Genomic DNA, 22,534 nt, shown 5'->3' on the forward strand with positions numbered 1-22,534 from the left:
CAGACGAATTTTGCTACGCGAGCAATCCCTGCGGTCCGAGAAGTGAATGTTCTGATTTTGTCGGAGGGTATTACTGCTCATGTGACACATGGTATACAGGAGTGAACTGCTTGGAAGGTAATTGCAAAAAACAAAAAAGCGTCTTTTGGTGGACTAATGAAAAACAACCACAACAGAAATAGAAGAAAGACTTACCTTTGGTGCATTTACAATATTAAGTTAATCCTTTTATGTTTTTCTCAATAGAACATGTTTACCAATTGTAAAAACTTGTGTAACTTGTGTAATTTTTTTGAACAGTAGTATATCTCGGTAACTGATAAGTTTGCCAAAGGCTTGTCCGGCATAGCAACAACTAATGTGTGTTCACAATGAGTTCCGTGTATATAGAGATGCTGTTGTACATAGCTGGGAATCCAATATTTGTAACCGAGATTTGGGGAGAGAAAAATGCATAAATTGAAGTACATTAGTATTAAACAAGTCTATTGCTTAAAGTGCCACACATTAGGCCTCATTATACTTGTAATTTCCATCTTGTAGCTTTATACAGGTTGATTTTATTATCCAACTCAAGTTGAAATGCGAAGTTGATCTTTTAGAAAACGTGACACTTTTTCTTTTTATGTACGCGCCCCAGAACGAAGACCCGTGGTTGTTGTGGTACCGGACTCTGTAGGTGAGCTGGCAGTAGTATCTCTGGGTCCAGGCTTTTCCCCTGCCGAGGACTTCCTTTGGCGGATCGATGCAGGCTTGGGGTGTACCATTGGTGCGTATTTCCTGGAAATGAGAATCATGGAATGGGAAGATGTCCTGACTGTCATCCTGGATACGCCGTTACTACGCCACAACGTCTACCGATTCAGATCGAGTAACCTGGCATACTTCTTTGTGGAATCATCTCAAATGTGGTTGGAGTTTAAAAGCGCGCGGAGGTGGGGTACTCGAAGTAGGAAGGACAACCAGTTCATGCTTCATGTTCAGTGTCAGCGTGACATGGGTGAGTACAACTGACCAGCAACGTTTCATTTCAAATAGAAGATGGGCAAGTCTAAGGTATGTGGTCTTTTTGGTGTACCATATGTTACCAACTACAGGAGATTTCTGAACAAAAGTTGCCGCTAAATGTTTCATATCTTTTAATATTTTGTTCGATATGGCCTCTATCAGGGCTACTAACTAAATAAAATGATCAGATATACCCAAATCTTGGATGAGGACGGTAACGTATGGCACAAGATAGTGCACATCGTTTGCTTCAGCTAAACTAAAGGGAAACAAGACAGCATTGAAGCCATTTGGGCACAGATACATTTGCTTAATATGTGATATGGACATGGTCAGGTTCACTCTGTTAGGAATTTCTTGAGTTCAATTTTCTTGAGATTTGCAAAACTATACATTTTGGAATTGTTAGAACAGGGAGAATCCAAAATTGGGTGTTATGATAATATATTCATTTTAATGATATATTATTTGTAAAACGCAATAACTATGTGGATATATTCTACTGCACTGCAAGAGCCCGTAAACATGCTATACACACTACATGAACAAGTGAGTTTTCAGTCTTGGTTAAAATTTGTCTAGTGATTGGCTTTTCCCATAATCTAGGCCCAGCACAAAGAAATTACCGGTCTCCGAGGGATACTTTGGTTTTATATAGGGGTATTTGCAACATAAATGTGTCTTGTGTACCAAGAACGTTACGATCATAAATTTGAGACTCGATATTCAACAATTCAGTAACATAACTAGGAGCTTGACCATTTAATTTATATCGTCTGTTAAGAGCAAGGAGGACGCTAAACGTAGACGTAATGCCCTTTCGGCTTTCAACATCCGATATGCACATAACATAATGGCATATAATGGCCATTTTGGACTTTAAAAACAAAAATGAATTTTACAATTAATAATTGCTATAATATTATTGTTCCTGCCGGGTAGCTTGTTTTCCCCTTGCCTACTTTTCTGTTTCCGATTTATCGCGATTTACCAAAACATTTCTTATTAGCCACGAGGTGCCATATGTGCCTTGGATGAGAACCTAAATCACTGTATTCCTTTATAATATTCCCTCTCCTGGTGTAACTGATTGGGATCTGCACAATTACACTATGCTAGGGTTTCTCTCGACTCTTGTCAAAGAGTGCAGTGGGGTTCTCAATTTAAGCAGTTTTGTGATTTCTCTCATAGTACAACTACAACTATATCACATCATCTACGAAATATAAATATAACATAATATTGAAGTAAACCTAAAATAAGTACAAATTAAAAGGAATGAAATGAAAGGGGCATTTAACTATTTTGGGAAGAGATGTGCGATCAAGAATTTGTTAAATTGGATTGTGGAATTGGCTGATTTGTTGTTTCTCTCCTCTTCCTTCTATCGCTTTCTCCCTCTCTCATATTTCTACTTTCACTTCTACCTTATTAAAATCTTACACTCTTTAAATTTCTTTTACTACCCCATTTACTTTGTTCTTTTTGTCTCAGATCCTCTCGCCTATTATCTACTTCTCTCTATCTCTAATCGCTGGCTACATTTTCTGGTCTTCCTGTATTCCAGTGGGCTGTGGTGTCTCTAACTGTGGTGTGTTTGCGATTTAGTATTAGTATGTTGAATTATTTATATCTATGTCCATCGATATTTATATAGTGTTCTATTCTTGCTGTTGGTTCTTTGTAAACATTATGAGTTCCTCATATTTTTTTCATTTTGCAGAAAATGCCGGAGTATGATTTGTATGCCAACATTGTATCTTTATTTTTGTGCATGACCAATGAATTTAAATCAAATTTAGTATATTAATTTGTATATTCATTTTGACAGAGGTAACGAGATGTGACAATACAGCACCTTGTCAAAGCGGAAGTACTTGTTCTAACAAGCCATATGGGTATGTGTGCACGTGCCCTCCTGGGTATACAGGTGTCAATTGTCTAGACGGTAAGTTGGCTTTGGACTAAGATTAATTGGCTTAAAGGCCCTCTGTACTAGTTTGGCTATGAGGGATTAGACCACCCAGGATGGTCACTGCAGGTGGCTATCTCATCAACTCAACTCTCAATTAACTTAAGAAAAAGAAGATCATGGGGGACCAATGATCACCGATTGGGCATTGTTTTCTATTATAGAGGGAGCTAGTAGCTACAAGTAGTACAGTGGGGCTTTAATATTTTGAATAATCAGTTTATTGCTTCTGGTTACATGACCTTTTGTGAAACGAAATCGGGAGACAACGCGACCTGTCGTAGATTTGCCGTAGGGTCTTCACAAAGTGTCGGTTAAATTGGACCAGACCATTTGTAGATAAGAGAGGTTTACTTCACAAACATTATCTCCGACATTTCGTGAATAAAGGGGCAAGTTTAAGGTTGGGCAACGTGACCACCTGACCCGACGCGGTGACCCGATGATTCGAAGTAAGCCGATTAATTTGGCCAATTGATTTGGCTAAGTTTACAAGACAGTATGCAAGTACACGATAGGTCTCATACACGTAACCGTGTGTTATGGAATGTCCTCATGTGTGCATAAATTGACATACAACTATGACTTTATTTGATGTTCTTGGTCAACGCAAGAGTAGGACTTTCAGCTGGATACAGTCATCAGATACTGAAATATTAGATGTGATTGAAAATTGGTCAAACTTATCCATTTTTATCCATCGTCTTGTCATTAACTGCTGCTCCCAAAAGGTGTAGTCAACTACCTCATATTATTCGTAACCAACAATCTAATCACTCAATGTCTTCAAAAAGCATCTCAAAACCCAATTATTCGGTTGATAGTCTATCATTGAAAAGCATGTTTGAACATGCATGTGGAATAAATGAATTAATATGTTTATGATTATGATTATTGTTATCATTGTTATTATTATTATTACTATCATTATAATCATTATTATTATTGTTAATGTCATTAATATTATTATCATCATTTTCATCTTTTTAAATAATTATTATAATCTGTACATTTCTACATATAACTTCTTTCTTACAAACGCTGTCTGTTATAATATTCTGATCAAATAATGAAAAAAATTACCCTTATCCCAACAAAAATTGCAACAAAAGGATTGTCAACGGCTACTGGTAGTGTTTGACATTTGAAATAACACACTAATAATCTGAGAAAATCAGACGTTAACAAAGCCATAAATCTTGATGTATCCGTCATATGATTTTGGTGTCTTTACCCAGGTTTTGGGGGTCAAAGAATCCTTTACTACCACTTGCAATGAGTTATTCTATTTCTGTTGGCCATCGTAATTGGATTTTATAATGGTGTTCATCTTTGTGTGATCTTTCTAATCTTGCTAATTACTGTTTCTGCTATAAAAAGTACATTTAATTCACTTCCCATATTTAGGAGACTGGCGGCCATTTTGGAAGCCATGTTGGAGTTTAAGGTTTCCTGGTGGCCATAATTCAGTGAAAGTAGTATGAACCCGATTTTCTTGGATGTTTAGTATGTTGTTCCTGATGTCAAACACGTACTACAAGAAACCATCTAAAAAAATGTTGTTGCAATGTTTTGGGTCAAACCCTGTATAAACTCGACTATTTCAAGTTGCAGCAGTTGTGATAGACTGTACAATTGAATTGCTTTTACAGGTTACAGTATTTATCAAGCTGTTCCATCATCTTGTGTCAGATCACAATTTTTGAAACACACCAGTGTGTTGGCTCAGTCAGTAGAGCGTCCGCCTCATAACCGGGAGGTCATGGGTTCGAACCCCGGCCGCGTCATACCAAAAAGACGTTAAAAGACGGGAGTTGCTGCTACCTTGTTTGGCGTTCAAATAAGGGATAGAGTAACGTCGATCTGGCGCTGCTCAGTGGCTGCCGGGCTCACGATCAATAATTAGGCAAAAAGAATTTCCATTTTCGGTTTGGAGTGGACTTAAAAAGATTATTATTATTATTATGTAAACATTTCAAGCTACAGAATCGATTATTTTTTTCTGTTAATTTCAGACACATATGTGACACATGTTTACTTGTCTGAAGAAGCGAACTGGCAATTACAGTATTTTGAGACAGAAAGTTGGGCTACTGTTAGAAATATTTGGCGAATCCATGGCACACTGGATTGTGCCATAGGTGTCTCTACAAATCATCACGGCACAGGACTTATTAATCGTCTTCGTATTCGGTTCTTCGGGGGTTCTAACATCGATACAACATTTGCTGACTTTAACAATTTTTACGTGGACACAGTGTACATGTTCGTTGCCATGCCAGATTTTGTGATTCAAGTTACCTATGACGACCCCCCGAAAGCCTCTGCTCATTTTGAGATCCAAGTGGAGACCCGGTGTGATGAAGGTAATTATGAAAAAGAAAGAAAGAAAATCTTGTAATTTCAACTTGCCTTTATTTTGTCTTTGTATGTTTGTGTGTTTCTTTGTTTATTTGTCCATTCAATCCTTTATTCGTTCTGCTATTTGATTAGGTAGTTATGAACAATATTTAGGCGGGGTAAACTTTTCATCAATAATGTTGATCTGTTCAGTAACAATTTTCAATAACAATTTACAAATGTAAACACAAACCAGCAACAAAAAACAAAAAACAAAAAAAAATTGATATACTGTATATGTGTATACAAATGATTTGGTATCTTTGGGGTAAACATACCTTTTATCAAAAATATACTGTGTCATATTTCTAATATTATAGTTCCTTAATCTATAGACAGTATTTATATGCTTCCGCAACTTAGTAGCCAGAGGCATTACGTTTTCGGGTTGTCTGTCTGTCCTTCTGTACGTCCCGTTCTCGTGATCGCGTTATCTCATAAACCGATTGATGGATTACCGCCAAACTTGGGTCATGTATGTATCTTGCTGAGCCAATGGAATGATGAGATTTGGGGATCATGAGGTCAAAGATCAAAGGTCATGGGGCTCATGTATGCAAAAATAGCTCAGTGATCGCTTATCATTAGATCTGACGGGCTGATTACCATCAAAATCAAGACATGTATGTATCTTGCAGAGCCAATGAATTGATTAGATTTTGGGGTCATGAGGTCAAAGGTCATGGGACTCATTATGTTTGCAAAAACAGCTCGTGATCGCATTAGAACCGATGGACAGATCACCATTCAACTCAAGACATGTATGTATCTGGCAGAGCCAATGAACTGATTAGGCCTAGTTTAGGGTAATGAGTTTAAAGGTCATGGGGCTCATTGTATGCACAAATAGCTCGTGAACGAATTATCATTATAGAACCGACCGATGGATTACTATCAAACTCAGGACATTTTTGTATCCTACAGAGCCAAGAACTGATTAGTTTAGGGTCATGAGGTCAAAGATCAAATGATCATATATGTATATAAGAAATATAGCTTGTATTCACGATATTCTGAGAACCTGTCAATGGATTACAATCAACCTTGAATTTTAAATAATGCTTCTGTTTTGGTTCGTAAAATCATTATATGGCAGAGGCATCATTTTCAACTGCGCGCAGTCGAAGATACATCTAGTTTTAAAATTAGACGCAAAATAATCATTAATTTTTCAAACAATTATTATCTTGTCTTATGTTTGCTAGTTGTTCTTTCATGCGATGACTCGCCATGCAGTGCAGGTAGCACCTGCGAGGATAAACATTATGGCTTCGTCTGTGAATGTTTTCCAGGATTTACAGGGACCAATTGCTCAGTAGGTAAGGATCGAGACATCGATGATATTACTTAAGCCCTATCTCAGCGAACATGTTTTTTAAAAATGTGGTTCTGCAACCCAATCGAAATGGCTACCCATCAGGTTCCGGCTAAACTACAAAATACTTCTTCTCACCTTCAAATGCATCACTGGTCTTGCTCCTCTATCTGCATAACCAAAGTCCCAACCATGTGCACCCCGGTACTTCCTCCTCTCTTCTCAAGGTAACATGCTGAACAATCATCTCCCGAGATGCTGCCCACACCTTCGGTGACAGAGAATTCATAACTGTGCCCCCAAATTTTGGAATAAACTACCCAGAATTAGCCAATTCTCAAACTCACTTATTTGGTCAAACATATAATTGTAAAGCTTATTTGAATGAGTATATGGGAAATGTGCTGGTGATTGAAGATTATAATTGTTTTCGAGATTTTAAATATTAGAAGTAGTTAATATCATAGAATTTGGTAAGTATAAAGTCCAAGTACTTTGACCAATGGTACAGGATTCAATGCCCTGCCAGGGAACTTAAGCCCTTTGGCAAGACATTAATCCACATTTGACAGTCTCCACCAAGGTGAATGAAGTGAATGTGTTCCAAACTGCTTATAGGGCTTTCACAAATACACTCCGGGGCCCGTACGCCGAATAAAAACAGACATTTTGGGAAGCATCGGCAGGTGCCCGGCCGGCTCCCGTACTGTTACGGGCGTCGGAACATTTTTCACCGGCCGTACGGGCGCCGTGGTGCTTAGTTGGCTGTTCCCAATTCTCCTGGCGTTTGATCCGACCGTTCGGCCGTAGAAAGGCCTGGAAGGGCCCATAGGGCCCCGTACAGTCCCGTGCGGGCTCCGCACTTTTCCCAGACGGCCCCTCACGTTTTTTTTGTCAGTTCTCAATGTCCGACACAGCATAAACACAGGAGGTGGGGATATCAGAGGACATGATTCAGTGCACCGCACGGCGCCCAGTCTGGCGGCTTAATTGACGACCCCGGAAGCCATGGGGTGCACCTGTTCATCGGACGGAGGCCGTAAGCTAACCGGCCGGCACCCTACGGGCACCTTGCATTGTCACTCACCCAATTTTCACCTTGCATTGTCACTCGCCCAATTTTCACCTTGCATTGTCACTCAACCAATTTTCACCGTGCACCTCCCGGGAAGTGCCCGGTGAAAATTGGTCGAAAATTCGGGCTCCGTCCGATGAACAGGTGCACCCAATGGCTCCCGTTATAAATCCAACTACCATCTTTATTTAGCAGATTGTAAGTGAGATAAACATGGTGCTTGATTGACTGTTACATTTTGCTTTTATTTCAATGCCAGGAAACCATGTGCATCACATAGATCTGGAAATGAACAGTCCAATTGTTTTGGACCCGATGCAGTACCTTCGCTCCTCATACCCGTATCCTCAGATGTCTTGGTACATCCAGGGCAAGGAGAACCATGCTATTGGGGTGGCTAAAATCCAGGAAGAGTCGAGTTACCTACAGCGACTGATTCTCAATACCGAGCGCAACCTGTTTGGTCTCATCATTAGTAGATCAAGCGGCCTTCCCTTTGTTTTTGTCCAGCATTCTTCTATAAGGCTGATGTGTTCTGAGCATATTTGCACCACCTCCGGGGCCACAGTTCTGGAGATAAGCATACAGCCCTCTCAAGGTACGCGAAAGTGGATCGATCAGCAAAGAATAATTGGCTCTGAATGTGTAGGGTTTAATGCCTGTATTCTACATTGTGTATATTCACTATATCAGCTTCGTACATCACTACTGACTTTGATCTGAAGAGAGAATTGCAAATTTCGATACAACGACCCCAGGCCTAAGTGTGCATGGATATGATGGATACCTGTTCATATTTTTTTTAAATATTTGTCAAACATCCTTCCTCTATACATTTCCTCACTCAATAAAACACCATATTATCTTCGATCTGCATCAGCTCTTTCCTTTCTCATTTCCAAATCATGAAAAAAGGCTGACTTTAAATCCTTTCAATCTATTGCCCCACGCCAATGGAACAAACTTCCTGTATTTCTGTGAAATAGTTATTTACTCGACTTCTACAAAATATAAATTTATATACCTCTGCGATTCTTAATTTGTCCTTAGACTAAGGGACAGCGCCTTGCACCCTTTAGAAAAGTCACCTTATAACTACAGTGATTATCATTATTTTACTTGATACTTGATTTGGTCTGATCAAAACTCAATACAGTCATCAAATGAGATAATAATAATAATAATAATAATTATACTAATAATGAACGTTATTTGTATAGCGCATATCACTAACACAACGAAAGTCCCTATGCGGTGAAAAAAAGAAGGAAATAGAGATAGGGCGAAGTAGAAATGAACATTTCTTTGAGATGTGATGGGTAACGCATCAGACAATATAGATTAGACTTGCCCTGATGTTATTATGTTTTGTGGCAGTTTTACCACATCATGGCGTCATAAAGCATTTATTGCTTTCTTAGCTGTCAGGTAAAATAACCACCCCTGTCAACTATCAACTATGGTCTGGTGGATACTACGCCAGACTGTGGATCACATGGTTTAGGGTTCGAGCCCAAGCGCGGCACCAATGTCCTTCTTCAAGATATTAATCAACATTTGCCACTCTTCGCCCAGGATGCGAGCATTAATATGGTTGGATTGGCATGTGTGCGCTTGTAAAATGGCACCTGGCCAGATTACTCCCAAGGGAGTGGAGCTTGCGCTCTCTCATGTGCGGTTCAGCAATTAAATCCAATGATCGGGGTTAAAGATAATCACAAAGTGAAAGCACTTAGAAATGTAGTATTAAGCAATCTAAAAATGTGACTTTTATCATTATGAATGAACTACAGTGCGACCCAGCAAAAACGAAACCGAGAACTATATTGCTGTTTTATCAAAACTTAATCTTAATTATAATTGTTAAATGACACATATTTGTAAGGCTTAGATCCTCCTCTTTGATTTGATGCAACTCATAATGATGCATATTTCACGCATGAGTGATTAAAATGAATTTGAAGAGAGAAAACCAAAAAGTCATTTGGCCGACGGTATCTGAATTTCAAAGAGAAAATCACTTTTCTAGAAAGTTGAGTCATGCCCTTTCATATGACACCTCAATCAGGAAAAATGAGTAAGAAATGACAAATTTCTGTTTGTTTAAAGTAGTGCTTGCATTTCCATAATTTTATCAAACGAATTCGTTTTCACTGGTTCCTGCCGTAGCAACAAGCAGACGTAATTACGTTTCGTTGACAATCAGCCATGCATGAAGTCTTCGGTCTATATATATATACGCGTTAGTTCTCGGTTTCGTTTTTTTTTTCTGGGTCGCACTGTATAGGTCGAAGAATGACCTTTGTGTTTTTGTATATATTTTTTTACAGCATTCTCTCCAGATCCATGCGAGCAAGCAGAGTGTCCATCGAATGATTGTCAATCACTTGATATACATGTTGGCTATGTGTGTAGTTGTTTGCCGGGTTTCCGAGGTGTAGATTGTAAAGACGGTGAGAAAAGAAAAGTATACATAATTATATAAAACGTCAGGGGAAGTCCATTCTGATATTAATTTGAATTTTAATACAAGCAGAAAATGGGGAGTAACAGGTCAGTTAAAGTTGTAGCAAAATCTGACTAGAAATAGAAAAGTTATGAATGATTCAAGTTGTAAACAAATAAACGCAAGCTGGCAGCCCTGTGACCTACCTTTTGAGCATCTTAATAATTTATATTTTGTCTAAAAATATTTTTTTGTCAATTATGCATGCCCCCTGTAATCTTTGCAAATGAATTTTCATTCAATCCCTAAATGAAACAAATCTTTTCCTTCATCAGTGACTAAGAGGCCAGACTTTTTAAAGGAATTTTTATTACAGACCAAATGGGGGAGGACCTGCTACAGACTTGCCAATTTGTGTTTCATCGATTAAAGCTTCAAAGACTTGTATCTTTCTTATTTAAATGCATTTTGCATTACCTGTAGTAATATGTTACTATAATTTTTTGATTTCTTTTAGAACCAACTGATTAGCAGAATGGACTTCCCCTTATTCTTGAAAGGCAAATAAGCCTTGAAATCCTTAATTGGCCACAAACTGTGAGGTTTTGGGCAATTTTTGAATTTTCAATGTAGCTCATAACCCAGCAGATTGCTTTCAGAAACACGTGTACGAGAACAATGTAGCAATAAAAGAAAAGTATAATTGTTGCCAATTTTGAGAGGAAAATGTGATCAATTTAGCCTTTACATAAATTCCCGTCCTAATGGCAAAAATATGCCCAAGTGACATTGCTTCACAGTAACTATTTAAGACCTACCAACTTCCCAAGTTCAGCCCTGGACCTATTATTATTCTAAACTAGAAACCTGACCATAAACCTTATTCATACAACCCAATTGCAATACCAGGTCTTACTCTTCTTTGACGATAGATGAAGCAATTAAATGTTGGACCTTACTTTCATTTCATTTCCATCAAAGTAATCAAATACTTGCCCTTTTCATTCATCAATTATTATTAAACTCTATACAAACATACTGTATATTGTGGATTGCGAAATCTTATTGAAAAAGACTATGAAATTCACGAATGATGCAGTGAATTACGAATATTACAGTAATGTTGAGTAAAAAAAAACCTTAAACATTTCATAAATAGAACTGGTTATACCTGTACATGCTTCTATATATTTGTCTGTCCACATGAAGTCATAAGGGCAGTATCTGAAACACATTTGATCGCTGATTAAAGATATCGGTAGTAGAATGCATCGCAAAGGAGATTAGTTACTTCGTATAATATTTTGGGAGCCATTACCGATATGGTATCGGAAAGGTCAACATTGTTTATGTATATTATCACCCTACCCAGCACATATTGCAACCAAAACGTTGGATTTCAAACAGAAATAAAATCAGGTAGAAATAATTTACATGGTTCACTTTACATGAAGGGTATGCGGTGACTGCAATAAAATTATTACAGAATATCTAATTGATTTTATGCTAGAACTAGATGTCAGCTTATGCGTATGCTTAATACATCGAAACTAGGCAAGGTAGGTATAACTTATAGCAATTCGTAATAATAGATCGAGGAATAAAGAAAACACATATCAGAAATATTACATAGATTGATACTGATAGTGAAAAGTTGAAGTTGGTTTGGAATGGTGGCACTACATAAGCAATCTCTTTTTGGGTGGTGACTTCTTGAATCGTACACAAATATATGTTTTAACTGTAAATAGAATACCTAAGTATTCACTTTTTCCAACTCTCTCCTTCAGAATTTGGAGTACAGAACAACTTTGTTAACAGCAGCGAGCTGGTAGTGATTCCTTTCCCTGGCCCAACCACGGCTACCAGCGTTGGAACCATGACTTTCATACAGACCGAGCCCGGCTGCGGCATAGGTATCATAGATACAGCTACGGCATCACAATGTACGTTTTTCGATGTATTCTTCCGTAACGATTTCGCAGATGATGTGCTTCTGTCAACTGTTTTATACGAAGGTGGATCTGACAAATACCTCTTCTTCGATCGCCCCGCATTGCTGATGGGGACGTATGAGGATTTTAAACCAAGGAGCATTTGTCATGTGACTATGACATCACAATGCAATGAAGGTACGTTTGTGTAATGTCATGTGTGTCCAAAAGATGGTGTGATAGGTCAATGTACTCAGTGAGCTGCAAAACCAGATTTCTCTCTCTTGTTTTATCCAGTGAATCGTACTAACACCTGGGCCCCCGTAACACAGAGAAAAGTTACTAACTAATTGCTATTTAACATTTATTTTTAATTAATATATAGTATGAGACTCGATGTTTATTCGGATATTCAGTAGTTCATGTTCATTTGTTTATTCTTTTTCTCTATGATCTTTTCTGACATGATTTCCCATTATACAATCTTCTTATTTGTCTGATATATTTATATTGCATTTTATGTTTCTCTTTCTTTAGACATTATTTATTTCTGTTGACACATCTTTTTATTCATACCTTTATATTTTTCATTTCAGAGGTCTTAGAGGTTATTTTTTAAATGGTTTGTTTTGATCAATCTTGATTGAGTAGATGATCTTCCTTTCTTTTCACTTAGCATCTTTTCTTTTTTCATCATTGTATTTTGTTTCCATCATGTCCATGTCTATTAAGCTGAACTCTACCTCTGTCCAAGATCTGTTTATATATAGCTTGTGCTTAGAAGAGAAGTCACAAATTGTGCACTTTCTCTGGGGACCCTTACCTGCAAGACAGACATCTACTAACGAATACGCATGTCATTCATCCAAGAAAACTTTGCATATAATTATTCAAACAGAAGTATATTAAGACTTAGTGACAAATTCATCAAATGAAAAGTAATGCACAAATGTCACATAATATGCCTAATCACGAAATTGAATGCAGGAATACATACCACCGTCTGTCCGGCGCATATTTGAATGTTCTTTGCACGATTTTCTAAATTGAATGCTCGTTTTGCACGTCTCACTGACAAGAGTATGAAATCGCATGTTTCTAAATGAAACTGAATGACGCAATTAGCTTTTTGAATGTTGATCCACTTATACCCCATTCACAGTGGTTTTGAAATTTGTAGCGGCGTTGTAGCGGAGCGGCGACACCGCCATAACACCGCTACAAATGCATTCACAGTAGAAAAGTTATCCCGCTGCAGCAGCGGGATAAATATCATGTACCCATTCACGCTGCAGCGGGTGATTTTTATTACCTCCGTAACAAACACGTGTATGCATGGCTCATGACCCGCGAGTGACCCGCGAGTGACCCCGATATGACCGGAAATACTTCAGCGCGGGGTTTTCGATTGCTTGAAATTGCGCGCGCTAGCTGTACTTTACACACTCTTCCTCATGTAGCTAGCTCGATTTAGCTATGGATCTATCTATACTTTTCGATCACATTACTTTTTAAAAAACTAGCATTTTTATTGCTTCCAGTCAGAATATTTTAATTTTTTGAAGTGTGAAATATTTTTATTTGGATAATTATAATATCTACATAATAATAAAATCAATTTGAATCCACTGGTTACTTTATTTCTATTTCACTTTATGTTCCCCATTGCTGGAGAAAAGAGGTCAGTGATAGAAGTAAACAAATCACACGTGTTTGTCGCGGTGTTATAGCGGAGAGCCTTCACACTGAGTAAACACCGCGACAGCAGCGGGACTGTCCCGCTGCTGTAGCTAGGCGAACCTAGCGATAGTTTGTCGCGGCGTTATCGCGAGGCGGTGTTATCCCGCGATAGTTTATAACGGGTCCGAGCCTTCACACTGAAGACAACACCGCGACAGCAGCGGGACAGTCCCGCTGCTGTCGCGGTGTTTGAGGCCACTGTGAATGGGGTAATAGTCATTCAATTTTGCACGAACTTGAATGAACGTAACGTTAATTCGGATGCTAACTTTACGAAGTTGGGCGGGAAAACCTATAATAAAATTATTGTACGATTAATGTTAATAAAGCTTTATGCTATACAGGTCCTTCTGTGGCTTATCCCTAATGTTACATTGCAATAATACATGTACATGTATTTATATATTCGAAGGATTCAAAAGTGTGTTAATATTGATAAAATTACCTATTCGCAGGTATTCCTGTGGATAGATTCTTAATGACTAAAGTCTTCATAACTCCCTTTTTCTTCATTAAATGTGTTATATAACTGTCATTCAAAATGCAGGGAAGATGGCAAATTGTAGCCCAGATACCTGTGCGCATGGCAGCCTGTGTACTAACATGCAGGGTGGTGGTTATGTCTGCCAGTGTCAAGTCGGCTTTGCTGGAATCCGATGCAACGATGGTAAATCATTATATATATATATATATATATATTCATTTGTATAAAGCGTTTTTAGCCGATCAGAAATAACCCTTGTATCCCGCTGCGACCATGAAAATCTCAGAATATGTAGTTGTGATATATAATTTCCAAACAGGATAGGCTAATCGTTCGATTTTAGTCTAGAAACATTGTTTCATAGCTAAAGTAATATCTTGACCTTGAGAGGGAGCTATACAACACAAAGAGTTTATTATTTATAATTTCATAACTTTAGACTCGATTTCGGCAACCGCGACAACGATCAATGAATATTGTAGGAACGCACATGCTTCCAATATGTTAATTTGAACCAAATTCATGACCCCATACCAAAACTTTGTAATACCTTTAAAGCCATTCAATATTACATGAATATTGAATGACTGTGAATGAGATACCTTGGAATATCGCGCAAGCTAATAAGCACAGCCGGCACTACAATGACATATTGCCAAAGCAAGTGCGATATATACCCTTGTGTCCTACGAATGACGAGCCCGTCAATATTTAATCTCATTATTCGTATAAAACTTATTACCTTAATTTTTAGTATTATATCCTTATATTTTTGTATTAAGTTGTGCATTTGAAACACGGACGGAAAGGGCAAATTTTGTCCCTATCCAAGCATTTTGCAAGGGTTAATTGTGCGCATTCATCTGTTGTCGTAGCCTCTGCATTGTTTTAAATGCGTATTAAACTTTTTCATGTGTTCTGCGCACCATGAGATATTGAGATAACATTGCTCAGTCATCCAGAAGCAGTCAGGCTTTGTACGATAGATGCCCACATCGTCAAATCTGGTGTAGGTTGATCATGTGATGAGCCCATGCATGTATCCTTCTTAAATTATACGATGTAAATGCGCCATACAAGAATGGCATATTATGATTATTATCTCTCGAGTTTTGGCACGAGTAGGTTTTAATGTACTTTCTATGTAGAGTTAACACATTTGTGGCTCATAACATAGGACGTTTTAATGTATGTTTATTTATTTCATATTGATTGTGGAATTTTGTTGATATGTAGTACTTTTTCTTGTCAGAGGAAAACGTACGCCACATAGAGGGGAATGCCTCCTTCCCTCTGGCTATTCTGATCCGTACGGACCGGTTGGAAGATAAATCTCAAGCCTATAAAGTAGAAGTCACTCCAGGATGTGGTATCGAAATCAATTTTAGAAACTTTAAAATCGGTCGTCAAGGCAGATTTATCATCAAAGGTAAGAATGCGTGAACCACTTTTTTTAGGAATCATTCTAAATCTTTAGTTGTACGACTCATATGCTGCGGTAAAAATTGCTCTCTGGTCAATGAATGCCCTACACCAGGATTCGAAACTGACTGGCACTCGGGGACACATGGGCACCTGAGGTCTAGGTCTCTAGACCCCCAGAATGTCAAAATCTTTACATAGGGCCCATGCGTGAAGAATTTAGAAATCTAAATCCGGACCCTCTAGACATAAAATGTTAACATGGAATCTTGCCTACACTAACTGATTTCTTAACTTCATCCCTGGACCAAACACTAAACTTAACCATTAGCCTAATCTAGAACCCCATTTGCAACCCTATCCTTTTGATTAAATAAAACCTGGACCAATTGTTTCAGGAGTATTTGTCGGAGCATCAAACCGTTAAAGGACAATCCAACGTTACTAATGAGTCCATTTATGTGACAGTATGAAAATGAGAGGAAAAAAATGGACAAAACTTGAAATAAATCTGGTCAATAAAAGGAGAGTTGTGAATATTTCAAATAAGAAATCACCATTAAAATCTATGTGAATCATTGGCAAATTGGTCAGTGGATTACGAAGTAGTCATGGACGAGTCCTGTGTGTCAAATACAACAAAATAATCTTTAATTTCTTTTTTTTTCTAAGCGCCTACTCCCTTAGGGCACTACTCAAAATATATTATGGATAGTATAATATTGTAGGCCGTCTCTAAAGAAAAGACCATCCTGTGTCTTAAATTTTGAAGAAGAAAAATTGATATATAAGTCATTTTATGTGTTGAAATGGATTGGAAAGTTGTTCTGCACTACGTCACAGTGACATTACCGAGTCACCAATTGGTTTTAAAATTGTTCCATTTTAATCAATGATATCTTTTCAAAATGCCCGGTTACCCTCATTTTTCTGTTATATTCTGATAGATCATGAAGTGTAAATATGATTTCATACCAAATTGTTGGTATGGATTCTGGCTAGATATTGTAGGAATCATTTTATAAGAAGATGATCTAAATTTGACTTGGATAAATGCCCATGCTACTGGTAGCTACTTGCGCCCTCTATATAACAAACAATGCCTAATCGGTGACCATTGGTCCCCCATGATCCTCTTTTTCTTATGTTAACTGAGAGCTGAGTTGATGAGATAACCACCTGTCCAGTGACCTTGCAGAGCGGTCTAATCCCTCCTGTAAACTACGGCAGATAAGCTTTAAATTCAAATGTCTTTTGGCAATGCAATAATCAACATTTTCCAGTCCATACCCAGGCGAAAGATGGGGTCCTGGTAAGATGACAAATTAAAGCCTTTTTTTGAGTAATTACCTATTGATATACCAATCAAATTAAAAAGTGTTTTTGGTTAACACCACCTATATCATGTAGCAAACATTGTCTGCAGTTTCTGTCATTTTTATGATTTGTGCCATGTGAACATTTTCCATAGAATTGTCTAAATACAGTAATGATGATGCTGTGCGGGAAAAAAAAACCACGTATATGTTTTATTTATATATATTTTATTTTCTCTGTACAGACAACCTCAAATTGCCAGGCTTTTATCAATCATACACATATACAGTGGTGAACAAGTATTTTCATTTTCTGAATCATACCCTCTGGTTGCTATTTCACCCTGTTGAAAGAGGAAATACACAATTCGTTTTACGGGTAACTGAGTCCTGTGTGACAGGTGAGTGATCACACCTAAGCCTTCTTTTTCTCAAACACACACAAACACACACACACACCAATACTTTTTTTCTCAATAGTTTTTTTTTAACTACACCATCCCCATACTCACACACATATGCACCCACACACCAATACACACTTTTTGTCTTGTCTTCTCTCACATACTTTCTCTTTCTATTCTCTCTTCTCTCTCTGTCTCATTCACGCACGCACACACACACATAACCACCCACACATTCTTTTCTCTCTTGTTTGTCTTGTCTAGCTCTCACATACTTTCTGTTTCTCTTCTCTCGACTTCTCTCTCTCACTCTCTTGGACGCGCATACAGTTACACGCACACACACACACACACACACACACACATTCTCACTCTTCTTTCTTGTCTTCTCTCACTTACTTTCCGTTTCATTTTCTCTTCTATCTATATCTGTCTTGCATGCGCACACATACACACCCACACACTCTTTTCTCACTCTTCTGTCTTTCTCTCAGATACTTGTTTCTATTCTTCCTCTCTCTCTCTCTCTCTCTCTCTATCTCCCTCTCTTGCACTTGCGCGCGCGCGCGCGCGCACACACACACACACACACACATTCACTTCTCACTTTTCTTTCTTGTCTTCTCTCACATACTTTCTCTTTCTATTCTCTCTTCTCTCTCTGTCTCATTCACGCACGCACACACACATTCTTTTTTCTCTTGTTTGTCTTGTCTAGCTCTCACATACTTTCTGTTTCTCTTCTCTCGACTTCTCTCTCTCACTCTCTTGAACGCGCATACTGTTACACGCACACACACACACACACACACATTCTCACTCTTCTTTCTTGTCTTCTCTCACTTACTTTCCGTTTCATTTTCTCTTCTATCTATATCTGTCTTGCATGCGCACACATACACACCCACACACTCTTTTCTCACTCTTCTGTCTTTCTCTCAGATACTTGTTTCTATTCTTCCTCTCTCTCTCTCTCTCTCTCTCTCTATCTCCCTCTCTTGCACTTGCGCGCGCGCGCGCGCGCACACACACACACACACATTCACTTCTCACTTTTCTTTCTTGTCTTCTCTCACATACTTTCCATTTCTATTCTCTCTTCTCTCTCTGTCTCTTTCACGCACACACACACACGCACGCACACACAACCACCCACACATTCTTTTCTCTCTTGTTTGTCTTGTCTTCTCCTACATATTTTCTTTTTGTTATTATCTTTTTCTCCGAAATACAAACTTTGCGCCTCTCACACACTCACCCCTTTCTCTCTTTCAAGTGTCAATCTCTTTTTTCCTGGTTTAAAATAATGCCATTTGAATACTCTATTCAGACATTTACTATGATAAAGAGAAACCAATTTTTAAGATGACAATATATTTCTGTTGTTTATGTACTTAGTTAATACATAAAAATCTTAATTGTATAATGTGAACAATCTTTGAGTTCTCTCCACCGCCAATGAATTCCAGTCATTTTCATGTTATTACATATTGAAACAAAGGTTCATGAGAATATAACACCATTTATGAAAAATAAGTTATAAGAAAAATGAGAATGTAGCCGAAGTTTTCCTCTAGCCAAAAAGAAACATGCTCATATAGTTCATGGACGCAACCTAGTGAGCCCTTTAGTCTGAGCACTTGCATGTTAAACATTATGCAAGAGGGTGGAAACTATTTGCTCTGTACATGGCAGTCTGCTAGTCATTTGCACATTGACCATTTACCCTTGTGTGACAACAATCTGCCCACACTGCATCCATTTTTGCTACATTACTATATAATGAATTTGATGCTAGGAATTGTAAAAAGGAAAGCAAGTTTTAAAATCCTTAATTAGGCAACACATTGAGAAATTAAAAATCATTAACCAAAATAAGAAGTGGCCATTTAAAAGACTTTGCGACATATTCTATCATTGTAATGGTAAAAAAAAAGTATTATTGTTGCTAATTTGAAGAACAATATGTGATCAATTTAACGCTAAAATATATCATGTTTCCGTTTTTTTTTGTAATTTGTAGCAAACTGTAGCCTTGGTGTGTGTGCAGCAGGCAGCGTGTGTGAAGACTTCTACGGTGGGTATCTGTGCGATTGTCCACCGGGGTATGGAGGTGTAGGCTGTGCTGAAGGTGAGAAGCCAATTGTTACAACGATTGCACGCATGTCAAACAAATAGAGAACACACTGGTGCTCCGAAAGGTTTCCGACCCCCACCCCCACCCCCCCCCCCCAAAAAAAAGATCGACATGCATTATGAATTTCAAACTCCATATTTGCTACAGTGTGTAGCCATAATTATATAACATATCCCAACATTTGCGTGTGTGTGGGGAGGGGGGGGGGGGTCTGATATTATGCCCCCTAATGTCTAAATTGGTGGGGGGGGGGGCATGTCGCCAATCTCCCCCTCCCACCAACCCCGGCATTTTCCCTCATACAAGCATATAATAGGTAGAGGAGACCAATAATAAACCCCTGAAATAATGATGGAAGACACCATACTTATTAATCAACACACACGGACATCCTCACACAAGAAAAGAAAATAACTGGTTGGAGGTTAAAGAGCATGAGGGGGGGGGGGGTATTTGATAATAATGCACACTTTACTTCTGTTAGGGTAAGTACCCATGACATTGTACCCCAAACATACAGATGGAAGTAGTTTGGGGATTAGCTTTGGTGGCAATGTCTTACAGTTCAATCTTTTTTACATTGTTAAATCCCAGTACTATAAATGAATGTCCTTTTACCCATTTTTCCTCAGACGCAACACTGTCTGGTACTTTTATTTCCATGCATGGTTTTTACTGAGATACCAGTATGAAATATATTTGTCTCCTAAATCCAAGTCTTAATTTGTGTGTAATCCATTCAATGCTGATACCATATGATTTGGCTGTGATATCATTTATTTTGATCCTCTTTTGGTCAATTCCGTGCAATGTGTCGTGTACGACCTATGTCTTTCTCCCCATTTATTTCATAAAAAAAAAAAAGTTGATGTGACCATTTGATAATGTAAGTGGTCTTATAAAGAGATATTCTTTTTAGGATGAAACGAATAGATGATTGCTGTACGATGTACAGGACACATTTCAAAGAGTTGCCCTCGATTGTTATCTCCTATTCCAATATATTACTCGCTCTCTCTTTCGTCAATATCTGACACTAGATTATTTCTTTTCTATGCATGACGGTTTGCGACAGATGTCGGTGTGATCAAATGGATTCTGAATCCAAGCCAGTCGTTAAAACTTGATCTTGACTACAACATCACTTGTAAAGTGGACGTGCCCGACCGGGGTTGTGGGATCGAGGTCTTCCTATCCAAAATGTCCTTGATCACTGGATCGGGGTACACGTTCATCATTCAATCCTCTGCCGATAAGTCCACGTTGCTGACGGCGTCAAACGGCATGTCCAGCGAGTATGGGTACTTCAACCTACCGACCATTTGGTTTCAGCTTTACATTTCGCATACCAAACAGACTATATTGAGTATGTTTGCCCAATGTGACCTGTATCTTCAAGGTATGTCCGCTCAATTACATTAAATTCAATTACGAAAAATAGTTTATTAAACACAAAAACATGAATTGCAACCATATGCTGAATCGCACGTGTATTTACCAGATAAATTAAAATAACATTGAAATTCAAATTACATGTCAATATATACAATTGATAAAAATGTTGTATAATTATACAGATAAAACACATTTGTTATAAATTTGGAACAGTAATATACAAATATTACCAATAAAATTGAATAGGCCTACCTATACAAATTAAAATCACCTAATAAGACCAATTACTCCATAAAATAAAATTGTAAGATTGGTACCTGTGATTCAGAATAAAATAAAATAAAATGAATGCATTCAGAAATGTTGGAAAAGAGGGAAAGAAAAAGACATAATTATGGCCAGTTAAAAGTTTCCCATGCTATACCGTGTGAGTCAAAAAAAAGTTTACTCCTAGAAAATTGCTAATTATTAAAAAAATCTTCTATGAACAGTAAATTATTATACATCTTATGAAAGAGTGTTTTATCCCGAATCATTTGGTATCATTTTTGTGTGGTATGTGTTCACGCTTGGTGAACAGGAGGCATTGTTTGCGAGAGTGCAGTATGACCAGGAATAGTTTGAACTCTGGACCAAATTGGGGTGATACAGGTGGGTGCAGTGCTATTTACCTCTATATTTGCGCAGTGTTTGATTTCAGAAAGATCGAGTCATCTTTTGAAAGATTTAAAAGCTCATAACACATTTTTATTTTTGTATTTACTTTGTTATCGACCGTTCAAAATGTTATGACAGTTTCTTTCACCGTGTAACCATATGACCAGTATTCAACCTTATAGTTATAATGACAAGACTTTTCCCCCTTTAGGTTTACTGTTGAAACGAGAAAACTATTCCTTCAGATCAATTAACCTAAGAACAGTCAATCATGAAAAGTCTTCAATCATATCTTTTGAAGATGCATGCCAGTCAACTTGCCTCCATATACCCATTTCTGCGTGCAGTGCATGTTGTGTTTAACTCTATCAAGACTGATTGATTATTTTGTCATTGTGGTCATTCCAAAACTCATAGTTATAACCATCAAATCTTGTTTACCACATAATCAAACCCTCCAAATAAGCTATTTTTGTAACCGAATTTAAGGCATACGTCTTTGTGAAGTGCCTTGATTTAAATAATTTCATCCACCCGTTTATTCTTAAAAATATTTGTATTTCAATAGTCAGAATGTTATAATGTTATTATAATTGTTATAGGTAGGACAAATATTATGGCTTGCCCTACCTAACAATGCATAATATTTGCAGTTTGCATTCTAACTATAGAGGTGCAATTCTACAAAACTGGGGAATGAATTCATTTGTATGGAAGCACTGTTCAAAGACGTAAGGTAGGTGTATGGAATTGGAGACCGTAGGGAATTGGAGACCACCAAGCTTGAACCAATCGCTGTCTGTCCGTGTTGGCTCCAATATTGCTATTG

The 22,534-nt window shown here is 37.8% G+C and overlaps 1 protein-coding gene across 1 annotated transcript; it reads left to right on the top strand.

The window, feature by feature from the left end:
• The first annotated feature begins 5,018 nt into the window (after positions 1 to 5,018).
• Positions 5,019 to 21,657, top strand: LOC115919802. Its single transcript, XM_030974051.1, has 10 exons — positions 5,019 to 5,346; positions 6,586 to 6,699; positions 8,030 to 8,368; positions 12,007 to 12,162; positions 14,438 to 14,557; positions 15,627 to 15,803; positions 17,358 to 17,513; positions 19,540 to 19,647; positions 20,729 to 21,052; positions 21,629 to 21,657. Exons 1-10 carry the CDS (start codon positions 5,244 to 5,246, stop codon positions 21,655 to 21,657), a joined length of 1,626 nt encoding a protein of 541 aa, XP_030829911.1. The 5' UTR covers positions 5,019 to 5,243.
• The last annotated feature ends 877 nt before the right edge of the window (positions 21,658 to 22,534 follow it).

This window comes from Strongylocentrotus purpuratus, unplaced genomic scaffold (genome assembly GCF_000002235.5).
Source record: "Strongylocentrotus purpuratus isolate Spur 01 unplaced genomic scaffold, Spur_5.0 spur5_scaffold_7, whole genome shotgun sequence".
NCBI classification, from domain to species: Eukaryota; Metazoa; Echinodermata; class Echinoidea; order Camarodonta; family Strongylocentrotidae; genus Strongylocentrotus; species Strongylocentrotus purpuratus.